At 43.0% G+C, this 13,128-nt stretch overlaps 1 protein-coding gene across 3 annotated transcripts in view; it reads left to right on the plus strand.

Annotated features, from left to right (window-relative positions):
* The window catches only part of LOC115091987 (cilia- and flagella-associated protein 300-like), a 110,457-nt gene that overhangs the window by 40,331 nt on the left and 56,998 nt on the right, over window positions 1-13,128 (plus strand). For all 3 annotated transcript variants that reach the window (XM_029602406.1, XM_029602404.1, XM_029602405.1), the window contains exon 3: window positions 8,608-8,683. In XM_029602406.1, coding sequence (XP_029458266.1) covers window positions 8,608-8,683 — 76 coding nt within the window. The remainder of the gene's footprint in view (window positions 1-8,607; window positions 8,684-13,128) is intronic.

Here is a 13,128-nt window from a genome sequence, read left to right on the forward strand (position 1 = left end):
GAAGCTGCTACCCAGTGAAGATGATAGTGGCGGCAGTGAAAGTGTTCATTTCTCTATCACCAGTAGCATAGAAGGAAGAGCATTACTGTTGCCAGCAGGGAAGGAACATTGCCAATGATAACAAGAATGAAAAATTTGAATAGTCTTTTTCATTCTGGAAGAATAACTCTCAAAGAATTCCACGCGACCCAACGTACATGCATATATGGCTGCGTGGAGATCTACAATATTTTATAACCCGTGCATCTCAGATACATGCAGATTATAAAATGCGCATGTCTCCTTACACGTGAATATCAGCAATACATTAACAGCACATACCTTTGTTACATATTTTAAAGACATACATGCCTATATTTTACGTGCAAAATAAAATTGACTTGTTCACATAAAACCCTGTTTACACAAGAAAGTCATATATATTTTTAAATGTGTATGCATAATTAAAATCACCAGTGTGCTGAATCATCCACCTTTTCACCTAATCCTTCTCCAGGTCATTGAGACCTTCCTAGTTCTTCACTCTGAACTTCCTCCAGTTCATCCAGACCTCTCACCCACTTAATAGTAAACAATAGATGAGTCTGATATCAGTTCTGCAAGAGAATTAGCAGGTGTAAAATTACATAAATAAGTTGCCAAATGTACAATTGTAAGTCTCTAATAAAACAGCAAGTTGCACACGTACCTCTTGGCTCTGCCCAGAATGCATCAGACCACCCCTTTTTTCATACTTAAATGTGCATGTGAGACCAAAAATATGTGCATAATTTTGATGTTTATAAAATAGCATGTACATGAGTGCAAACTATTGCACAAGTATATACATATACATATATACATCATTAATTGTTCTCTGTCCCAAGGTCTAGTTCCTGACCAACTTAAACTAGCTATTCTCAAACCTTTACTAAAAAAACCGAACCTTCCGACCACAGATCCAGCCAACTTCCGCCCAATAGCCAATTTGCCAATGATTGCCAAACTGATGGAAAAGATAGTCAATAAACAGCTATCCGAGTACCTGGAAGAAAACTCTATTCTTGCACCATCCCAATACGGCTTTCGTAAATCATTGAGTACGGAATCCCTACTTATCTCTCTTACTGACACTATTCTGGCTAATATGGACAAAAAACAACCACATCTCCTGATACTTTTAGATCTATCTGCAGCCTTTGACACTGTCAACCACTCATCTCTATTAACAGGTCTGGCAGACATAGGCATTAAGGGTACAGTGCTTAGCTGGTTCAAGTCCTTCCTGGCAAATAGACATTTTAAGGTAAAAATTAACAACAAAGAATCTCATCTGGTCCCATCCAACCAGGGGGTCCCTCAAGGTTCCTCACTCTCCCCAACCCTTTTTAATATTTACCTCTTACCTCTCTGTCGACTACTTGCTAAACTAAATCTAACCCATTACTTTTACGCGGATGACATCCAAATACTCATCCCAATCACCGAATCTATACACAAAACCCTGATTCATTGGAACAATTGTTTGCAACAAATCAATCATCTTCTTGCTAGTCTTAATCTTATTCTCAACAACAACAAAACTGAGATCCTAATTATCAATCAGGACATCAACAACAAGTTGCTAAACCCAGCTAACCCACTCACTGCAACCATTCCTTTACTAAACAATTCACCACATGTACGAGACCTAGGCGTCATTCTAGACGATCAGCTTAACCTTAAAAAATTTGTTAGCACCACCACTAAAGACTGTTTCTACAAGCTACAAGTCCTGAGAAAGCTGAAACCTCTCCTTCATTTCAATGATTTCCGGTTTGTCCTTCAAGCTATTATACTAACAAAAATCGACTATTGCAATTCGCTTCTCTTCGGCCTCCCAATCTCATCCTTCAAACCCCTCCAAATGTTACAAAACTCTGCAGCTAGAATTCTTACAAATACGAATAAAAGAGATCACATCACCCCCATTCTCAAACTCCTCCATTGGCTTCCAATTAAGGAAAGGATTCTTTATAAAGTGCTCACAGTAATTCACAAATCAATTCATAATATATCCCCGCTTCAGTTAAGCACCCAACTACGTCATCACTCTTCAGCTAGACCCATCAGAGGAGCTTACAAAGGCACTCTACATGTTCCCTCATCAAAATCCTCGCTCCAGAAACGTACCATATCTACTGCTGGCCCCATTCAATGGAACGCGCTCCCGCCAGATATCCGTCTAGAGATTTGCCACTCCACATTCAAAAAGAAACTGAAAACCTGGCTCTTTAAACAAGCCTTTACAGGGCCATAAGCACTTTTTTTCCCTACAACCAGCAAGAGTTCCTCATCATATCATTCTCCAGGATCTACCTGACTCTATATCCATTCTCTTGCTGCAGGTCTTACATGACATCTACTGTTTTATTTTTATTTATACTGCTCTATGAGTTTTGTTAGCTAATTTGTTTACATTACAATGTTTATTTTGATCTAGTTTACCCTTTTCCAAGTTCCATAACCTTGTTCTATGTAATGCCTATTGGCAAAATTTATGTTTAGTTTCAATGTAAACCGATGTGATTTGTATTTCATACAGGAACACCGGTATATAAAAATCTAAAAATAAATAAATAAATAAATATGTTAATTTTATATGCATAAATGATTTGAAAATTCACCCCTATGTGTAAGACTGTGGTTGTATATATATGTCTATGTGTGATAAAGAAAGGGAGTCTATGGCTATGTGTGCACATGAAAGAAAGGGATACTATGGCTATTTGTTAAAGAGGAAGACTGGATGTATGCATATGTAAGAGACAAGAGAGCAGGAGATTCTGGTTGTGTTTCTGGGAAAGAGGACAAGAGACTGACTATTGTAGGAGAGTGGAAAAACTACATTCTAACAAAATACCTCTCCTCAGTCACACATACAGAACACAGGTCCTCACATAAAATCCAGTTTTAAGTGTGTACATCCTTTTTTAAAATTACCTGCATATCCTTCCAGGCCAGAAACATATGACATAGTAAATGATGGCTCATTCAGTTTGCCCAGTTATAAAAGACCACTCTGCCAAGAGCAGAAGTTTGACCACTTGTAGGATATCATTCCTTATCAAAGTTCGTTTTTGTTGTCTTTTTCTTCTGTTTTCTACCATCCTTGTTAGAGTAGTATACAAATTCCCAAAATTAATCCAACACTTAGCCTCGTGCCATGTTTTGTGACTAAAACTAATGAGGCTTATTTCCTGAATATCCAGCAGCCAGGGTCCATGTGTGGGTGGTATCCAATATATGTAAATTTAGCTCGTGCATATTCATTATGGATATCCTGAAAATCTGACTGGCTAGGAGGTCCCCAGGACAGGTTTGGGAAGCCCTGTTCTACATACAAAGAGCCCCCTCATATGCACAAACCCACTCCACACTCCATATACAGCACCCAACTCCTAAAACACATCCCACATACTCTACCCTCCATTTGCCAATGGAGAAAGTGTGATGCAATGGTGCATTTCTCCTGATAATCACATTTACCTGTTAAAATTATAACTAGTTGGAGAAGTGTATGCTTCTAATATAACACAATGCACATTTCCCAATTGTCCTATTTATTTTAAAATATATATTATATATTCCTCGCTCTATGTAAAATCCTAACCGGTAGATTTTAAAAGCGTTGCTCGCACAAAAACGGCCCCATACGCACATATGTGGGCCACATGCAAGCAACGCAAATTTTAAGAAGCCAAGAAGTATGCGCATAGATACCTGTGTGCGCATCAAGAATAAGGAGGCAGAAAAGGGACAGGGTGTGAGCGTTCCAGGGTGGGGCCAAGACTTATGCACGTAACCCCCAAATTTTGCAAGGCTGAACATGACAAAGTGCGGCATGTTACCTACGTAACTTTATTGCTGGTCCTGATGAGGTGCAAGTCTGGAGATTTTGAAGATGGAGAGGGGGAATGGACAGAGAGAGAGAGACTCTGTTTGAGACACTCTTCTATATATCCCACTGTAAGAAAGGCACTTTCAACTCAGAGTGGGTTTTGGGGAGGGCGGTGTTACATTGGTTTGCTTAGGACGCAAGGGTCTGTAGACCCTTGTAACACTACCACCCCCCCCCCCAAAACCCACCCAGAGTTATTAAAAGTGCCCCCTTACAGTGGGAGATAGAGAGAGTGCCAGATTGTCTCTCTATCTCCCCCCTCCCCCAAATATGGTCGCTTGTATGAGTATGCGTGTAAAGGCTGCATAGATATGTGCAGCAGGGATATTTTAAATGATTCACGTGTACGTGCACATTTGACATAAAATTAAGTGTATCTTTGCTCACGTGCCCAATATGTGCGTGTATGGGCGCACGCGCCCTCCTTTTAAAAATGTGCCTGTGAATTACAATCTTATATACATAAAATCATAATACAAAACAAACATCTCGGAATATCAAAATTAGCCATGCATACTGTGAATCCTCATTCATCAATGTTAAAACTCTGAATATTAGAAATCAACCCATTTCTATTATACCTCGTACCTCTTCATTATTTAGCTGTTGTGTTCAACTCTTGTTTTATGCTCAGGTTCACACCTGCTCCTGCTAATTCACTTTTGGCACTGCTCTCCTTGCACATCTGTAAAGGACCGCCCTCTGGATGGATTTGGCAAGATTGTTGACACCTCAGTTACAGATGCTACTATATACAAATCCAAAGTCACCAAAAACTCTTACAAAGGCCTTTATTTTGCCTGAGATCAGACTTCATCAGGGGGTATTAGCAATAGTGTATTTTTTGCACATAAATATTTAATTGTGACTGTCTTGACCATGAAATAACTTGTAAAAATTTCTGGTAAATCGCTGCCTCTTGATTATTCCTCAGCCTTTGGATTTTTTAAGTAAACTAATTTTAACATAGAAGTAAGTTTAGTTATTTATTAAGCTCAAGCTTTTAGACTAAAATAATCATAGACAGTGCCAGCGTTTTTGCTGACCTATGTGAACAGTAACTGCTGTGTATCCCCTGACCCCTGGCATTACATAGAAACATAGAAGTGACGGCAGAAGAAGACCAACGGCCCATCCAGTCTGCCCAGCAAGCTGCGCAGTTTATCCATTTTTTTTCCCCCTTTTTTCTCCCTCCCACCTGTCTCTATTGCCTTCCAGCACCCTCCGGCCCCAATTCCCTTCCACCCCTCCACCAATGCAGAGAGCAGCGCCATCCTAGTGAACATCCAGCTCCATCAGGGGTAGCAACCGCCGCAACCAGCAGGCCACACCCCTGCCCCTTAACCCACCCGTTTTGTTTGCTTGCTTGCTTTTTTTTTTTATTTTTTGAGATGGCAGCCCTCCATCCTTCCGCTCCGTGAAGGTGGAACACCAACCACTGGCCACCGGCATCCCGCTCCGTGAATGCCTCTGTGGCTACTGCCGCTCCGTGCAGTGTTTTGCTGCCTGAAGGTGGAACACAACTACTGGCCACTGGCATCCCGCTCCGTGAATGCCTCAGTGGCTACTGCCGCTCCGTGCAGTGTTTGCTGCCTCCTCTCTATTTATGCCCACTAGACTTGATGGATCCACAGTGTTTATCCCACGCCCCTTTGAAGTCCTTCACAGTTTTAGACTTCACCACTTCCTCCGGAAGGGCATTCCAGGCATCCACCACCCTTTCCGTGAAGAAATACTTCCTGACATTGGTTCTTAGTCTTCCTCCCCGGAGCCTCAGCTCGTGACCTCTGGTTCTGCTGATTTTTTTCCTACGGGGCTCACTCACTCTCACTCTCACTCTCACTCCCACACCCCCAGGCTAGCAGACTGCTATTCACGCACAGACACACACACACTCCAGGCTGGCAGGCTGCCATTCAATTACCCACACTCCAGGCTGGCAGGCAGTCATTCTCACACACACTCACCCCAGGCTGGCAAACTCATTCACTAACACTTCAGGCTTGCAGGTTGCTCTTTATACACTCGCACACATACACACACACCCCAGGCTGGCAGGCTGCCATTCACTCACACTCAGGTCGACACGGGACACTGGCACAGCCAATTTCCACTCCTCTTCATACCATGCCCCCTGCATTACCTAGTGCTTCTGCTGCTCCTACTTTTCTTCCCTTTGGGTGGCCCTTGCTGTTAAAGCACTTCTGGCAATTCTGCCTCCCTTTCTGACACATCCCATGTCACTCTCAGCCATTGACAGTAGAGTGGGTCAGAGCCAGCGATGCAGACTAGGAAATGGCTGGAGATGAAAAAAAAAAAAAAGCTGCTCAAAGGGTTCCACACCTCCAATAGTTACAGCAGCTGCGGCTTTGGGAGTGATCAGTGACTGGTGCCATGGGGAAGGCAATGAAGGGAGGAAGTGGCATGCAAGCTCTCCTAAAGCTTACAGTTCCTGCTCAAGTCGGCATTGCCCTGGTTCTCCGGGACTTGGGAAGATAACGAAGTCTCGACTCCACTTGCTGCTGCTGCCACCCCTCCGGTATACTACCCTATGCAATTGCACAGTGTGCATACCCAGTGGCTGGGCCTGGAAATAATTATCATTATATCTTGAAAGGCATGTTTTTTATTTGTTTACAGCGGAAGACTAAAGTACAGTGTTTGAGCATTAACATAAATCAACAATAGATGAGGAATATTCAAAAGGCAGCGATTCACTAGGAATTTTTAGAAGTTATTTCAAAATCATGATTATTGAACATTTATGTGCAAGAAATACACTATTGCTAATACCCACTGAAGAAACTGGTTCTCGGACCAAACAAAGGCTTTTGTAGGAGTTTTTGATGACTTTGGATTTGTATAAAGTCTTATGCTGTCATTGTAGGATATTTGAAATAGTTTAAGTGGGGGTTCATGATAAGTATCTTAGAATTTCCATCAAGTTTGGGATTCTTGATGCTTTTGGATTCATATGAGGCTTGATAATTTCCGTCACAAGACATTTGAAACATTCTTTTGGCCAATGTTATAACACATTTAAGCAAACATGTAATTTTGTGCCTTATTGTGAACCGTTGTGACGGCAGCTTGCTCAACGACAGTATAGAAAAGATTTTAAATAAATAAAATAATTGTTTTAAATTTTTGTATTTTTGCATTTTCTAATTGTGATATGTTATCTATGAATGTGGTTGTGGATGAGGATATGAATGGTTTTGTCTAATTTTTGTTTGTTTAAGATGGGTTATAACAAATATGCTTTATTTTTAACAATATATGGGAAATAAGCAAATAAATTATGCTGTATTAAATTGGGTTCAAATACTAATTGATAAGCTTAAATCTAGTGTTAAATTTATATTTGTAATAAATGCTGTTGAGATATATATATAAATAAAATATACAAACACACACACTGTACTGTCTGATGTAGTCAAAATATTTGGCATTGTTTAAATCAGTTAGGGCCTGATTAATGAACCTTTGTTTCTCATGCACACAGAATGGTAGAAAAGTCAATTGAATTCCTTGGGGTGAATTTTAAAAGCCTGGCACATGTAGAAATTGGGCCAACGCAGATTTTAAAAAGGCGCCCATGAATGCACAAATCTCCTGATACACACACAAATAAAAAGTTGGAAAAAGGGGCAAGGCACAGGCATGGTCTGGGTGGGGCATGGGCAGGACATGGGTATTCTGGGACTTTAACATGAAATGTCCACATTGGGGTCCCCTGCCTCGTAAATTTACTACTGCTATGGATGGTATGCAAGAAATAAAATAAAATAATAGGCCAGTTAGCAGGGTTTTAAGGTTTGGTGCTAACAGGATAAAAGGGAGGCTATTTAACTAAGGGGGTTAGGAAGTCCTATCCATTACCTGGGAGAACTGGGAACAAACTAGGGAAGCTGGTAATTGCATCAGGATGCATCCCTTATAAAATTCCCTCTTGCGCGGTAGAGGCGGCATTTGCGCGTCTGTATAAAATTGTGCGCATATGTATATACTTTCAGCCTATTTTATTCCATGCGTGCATATATATGCGTATGCTGTAACATGGCCACATTCTTTGATGTGAGCTAGCATATGCATGTACATATGCGCCCACGCGGCTGTTTAAGTTACTGTCCCTATGTATTTGCAAGATTCACAACATATTGGGCTAGATTTTAAAAGCCCTGCGTGCTGGCGCGCGCAAGTCCCGGGGCTTCGTAAAAGGGGCAGGAGGGGGCGTGTCTGGGGCGTGTCCGGGGGCGTGGTGACGGTTCGGGGCGGGCCGGGAGGGCAGTTTCGAGTCTCCCGGCACTGCGGCCTCTGCCGGGGGATGCCGAGGCGGCATGCGCAAGTTACGCCTGCTTGAAGCAGGCGTAACTTGCACAACAAAGGTGGGGGGGGATTTAGGTAGGGCTGGGGGGGGTAGATAGGGGAAGGCAGGGGAAGTTGGGAGGACGCGGAAGGAAAGTTCCCTCCGAGGCCGCTCCTATTTCGGAGCGGCCTCGGAGTGAACAGAGGCAGGCTGCGTGGCTCTGCGCGCGGAGGCAGGCTGCCGATTTTGTGCAGCCTTGCACGTGCCGACCCCGGATTTTATAAGATACACGCGGCTACGCGCGTATCTTATAAAATCCGGCGTACTTATTTAAGATCTACCTCATTATGTTTACTTATTCCTTTCTTTGAAATTCTAGGCCTTTTTTAAAGATCCAAATGTAATTTCCAATTTGAAGATACTCTCAGTTTCTTCAGGACAGTGGATGACATTAGGTAAGTAAAATAAATATATTTTTGCTTGAAAAGTCTATATTTCATAGGGATGTGCAGCCCGAAAGTTTATGTCCATAAGTCGAATGGGGGGCTCATTTGCGGTCAATATGGACATATGGAGAATTCCATAAGTTGAGTCTATGTCCATATGTGCAAATAAAAATTTAAATAAAAATTTAAACCCCTCACCCTCCTTAATCCCCCCCAAAACTTACCAAAATTCCCTGGTGGTCCAGCGGGGAGTCAGGAAGCCATTCCTCCCAGTGGTTTTGCGAGGAGCACGTGACGTCCGCGTCACGTCGATGACGCGGCCGTCACGTGGTCCACCGGGGTTCCGCTCCCGGAGCCCTCGTTTTGAACAAACTGAACTTTTGGCCAGCTTGGAGGGGTCAGGAGGCCCCCCCCAAGCTGGCCAAAAGTGCCTTTTGGGCCCAACGAGGGGTCCGGGAGCGGACCCGAGGGGAATCACGTGACGTCGGCGTCACTCCGTCGTGACGCCGACGTCATGTGGTCCATCGCGGTTCCGCTCCCGGACCCCTTGTTGGGCCCAAAAGGAACTTTTGGCCAGCTTGGGGGGGGTCAGGAGGCCCCCCCAAGCTGGCCAAAAGTTCAGTTTGTTCAAAACGAGGGCTCCGGGAGCGAAATCCCGGTGGACCACGTGACAGCCGCGTCACGTCGATGACGCGGCCGTCACGTGGTCCACCGGGATTTCGCTCCCGGAGCCCTCGTTTTGAACAAACTGAACTTTTGGCCAGCTTGGGGGGGTCAGGAGGCCCCCCCAAGCTGGCCAAAAGTTCCTTTTGGGCCCAACGAGGGTTCCGGGAGCGGAACCGCGATGGACCACGTGACGTCGGCGTCACGACGGAGTGACGCGGACGTCACGTGATTCTCCTCGGGTCCGCTCCCGGGACCCTCACGGAACTTTTGGCCAGCTTGGGGAGTTTTGGTAAGTCTTGGGGGGGGGGGATTAAGGAGGGTGAGGGGTTTAAATTTTGATTTAGATCAACAATCGCGATTTCCAACGTATTCAACATAGCTATGTTGAATAAGTTGGAAATCCGATCGTTTACGCCTCATCATTTTTTTAAGTTAAAAAAAAAAAAAAGTTGCGTTTTCCTTTTAAGTTCAAAACGAATGCACACCCCTAATAATTTCAGGCTGCTGAAATAGTTGAGCAACTAGCACTCATTAAGAGACCTAGAGTTGATTCCTGACTTTTTGGTACTCCTTGGGATAGTCAAGGTAATGGCAATCCTGCTAAAACTTTACTTGCCCGACACCTAGGGGAAGATTGAGCCAAGTATAGTTTCTACATTCTTACCTAGAGGCCAGCGTACTAAAGCATGCTAATGCTTTCAAAAGCACTAATGAGCATTAAAAGACTCCTAAAGTGTGTGTTAACAGTGCTTTTAAAATGCATCAATGACAGATGAATTTTCAAAGGAGTTACGTACGTAAATGTAACATACTATTGTAGCAATTTTCAAAAGCCTACTTACACAGGTAAACTGCATTTACACATGAAAAAAAAAAACATTTTTAGACATATAAATGATTTTAAAAATCAGGCCCTTAGCTGGTTAGAGTTTTAACTCAAAAATCTATGTTGAGTTACTGAGAAACAAAACTAAGCAATACATATTATTTATTTGTTTGTTTGTTTGTTTATTTAAATGCTTTTATATACCGAAGTTTAGCTAGCTGCCTTCATTCCGGTTTAAAGATACAACAACTTAATACATTTTGTAAGTAACTTTCTCGGCGGCCTTTATCGGCGACCACAGATACGACAATGTAATACATTTTGTAAGTAACTGATATCAACCAAGTTAATTATCAATTAGAATTAATGCAACTAATATAATTTATATCAACTTTAGGTAACATTGGTAGGTTGGGGTCTGAATATATATATTACCTATTTAAGCATTCAAAAGTGAAACTTGTTAAAACAAATGTAACTATACTTCAGGGAAGTGTAGCTAAGGCCTGGATTTATCAAAATGCACTAAATATTGCATGCAATAGGAAAAGGGGTGTGTTTTATGGTAGAGAGAGAGAGAGTGAGCCTGCCTAGCCATAATACCCTCATGCTAGATAGGTATTTATATCTCTATGGGAGGCCCACCTAGTAACTTGAGGTGAGGTTTAGGTATTAGTGTAGGGGTTAGGGGCCACTTTGACATTCAAAGTGAGATGTATGAACAGAACAGTGCTCTCATGTGAAGATTTGATGTCCTTCGGAGTGAGGAAACTCACCCAAAGATGAGATCTGTGCAATATTCTCTCAACCTAGCTTGATGTTACCCAGGTAGAGAGTCCATCAAGCTAGGTTGAGAGAACATTGCACAAATCTCATCTTTGGGTGAGTTTCCTCACTCCGAAGGACATCAAATCTTCACAAGAGAGCACTGTTATGTTCGTACATCTCAAAGTGGCCCCTAACCCCTACACTATTACCTAAACCTCACCTCGAGTCTCTCCCCATCCCCCCCCCCCCCCCCCCCCAGGAGGGCCCTGATAGCTTGGCTGGCTCTCCAGGAGAGAAAATGCCTTAACACATGCGAAAACGCCATATAGCACTTTGATAAATGACCCCCTCAGTTTTTACATTAATGCCTACATTAACGCACTGACTTTAACGCTAGTACAGGGATAGACAACTCGGGTCCTCAAGCACCATAAGTTGGTTGGCTTTTCAAGATACCCACAATTAATATGTGTTGGTGTTTGAGGTAGTTATGGGTGGATCCTTGGACCGGTGGCAGATGACCATGCCCCCGGGGGAAGATCCCGAGAGGGACCACCGGTCAGGCTCAGAGTATGGAGACACACACACAAGTTCTTTTATTAAACAGTATATTGAACCACCAGAGGTGGCAGTAGTGAGCTGGAAGTGCCCGACAGGGCTACTGGAACAGCGATCCTGGATAACTGAGCTGTAGAGAAACTGAATATAGTGAGTAGGCAGGGTATGCAGAGTTCCGGTACCGAACCTTGATAGTAACACTCACACAGTAGTCTCATAGAAGTAGTCCAGGTGTTGGAATGAGTTAGGCCCTCGAGGAGCGAGTACATGGTTCCAGGGAAAGCTCTGAGAGAAAGATGGTAACTCACTGGTGTTGTAGGCAGCGATGACTTCCAGGCAGAAGAAGTATTCAGCAACCAGTCCGGGAACATGGACATTTGAGGAGCGAGTACCAGTTCCTGACTGTGACCTGAAAAACAAAGAGAGAGCGAGGCCCCCGAGAAGCGGGTACCCCTGGTAACTCCGAGGAGGCAGAGCAGCTTAGGTAGAGTAACCCCTTCCTTGCTAACTCTATCGTTAGCGATTTCTGAGACCTTCTATATCCAGTACGGATGACGACATCTCAGGGGGACGCCACTGAGATTCGCGCCACTGCTGGTACATCAGTCGGGGCCGCGCGCGCCCTTAGGCTCTTGTGAATCATGGCGGATTGCAGCGTCTAGCCGATCCGGGGATGCCAGAAGGAGTCGGCAGAATTACGCCGCGGAAGCCAACCTTCCACTTGAGCAAGAGGGAGTCGCCGAGGAGGTAAGGAAGGCGGAGGGGAGACGTCGAGCAGCGACTGTCGCAACAATATGTATGAGATGCACTTGTAGGCAACAGAGGCATTGCATGCAAATGTACCTCATTAATATTCAGTATGGATATTTTAAAAATCCATCCAGTATGGGGCACTTGAAGACCAGAGTTGTGCTAGTAAATTAAAATAAAACTTATTTGCATGGCATCAATATTGCTATTAAAATTGATTTTAGTATAATGACCTCCTAGTGCTAAGACAGACCAGGAAACGACTGTATGGGAGCTATATCATACTCGCTCAGCTATAGCAGGTCTCTGCCTTACCCTACCTGAAGATGGAACCCAATGTGAGAGAAAACAAGAAGGCTGCTCAAGAGAAATCTATAATTACATTTGTGTGACAAAAAGCAAAGAGAGAAGCTTTGGAAGAAGCATAAACAGAAAAAGAATCTTTGTAAACAGAAAAAGAACCTTTATTCATGACAATTTTCCTCTTCATTTTTTTTCTTTTAGTGTTTTGCAACAATGGCAAATGATTTACACTTATAAAGATTATATTTTAACTCCACCCTGGTAAAAACGATATACTTTAAAGCTGCAATTCCCCTGAGGGTATCCCTCCCTTTATAAAACAATAGATAAGGATAATCATCCAAGTTTCTGTGTGTGTCATTAAATTGTCACTCTGGTTTATGTTAAACATTTGAAGGTCTTTCATTTTATTTTACTTGGTTTGAACAAGGAAGCAGTTGTCACGGATAGTACTTTTTAGCAAGTTAATTTTGTGAAACTTATTAGCAGGGTCCCTGGTTTCTCATGACACCACAAACATAATAAGGGACACCAAATACAGTCCATGTTGCAGAATTAGCTTTTCCCCTGCAAAATCTTGAAA

Source organism: Rhinatrema bivittatum, chromosome 5, assembly GCF_901001135.1.
Source record: "Rhinatrema bivittatum chromosome 5, aRhiBiv1.1, whole genome shotgun sequence".
NCBI lineage: Eukaryota > Metazoa > Chordata > Amphibia > Gymnophiona > Rhinatrematidae > Rhinatrema > Rhinatrema bivittatum.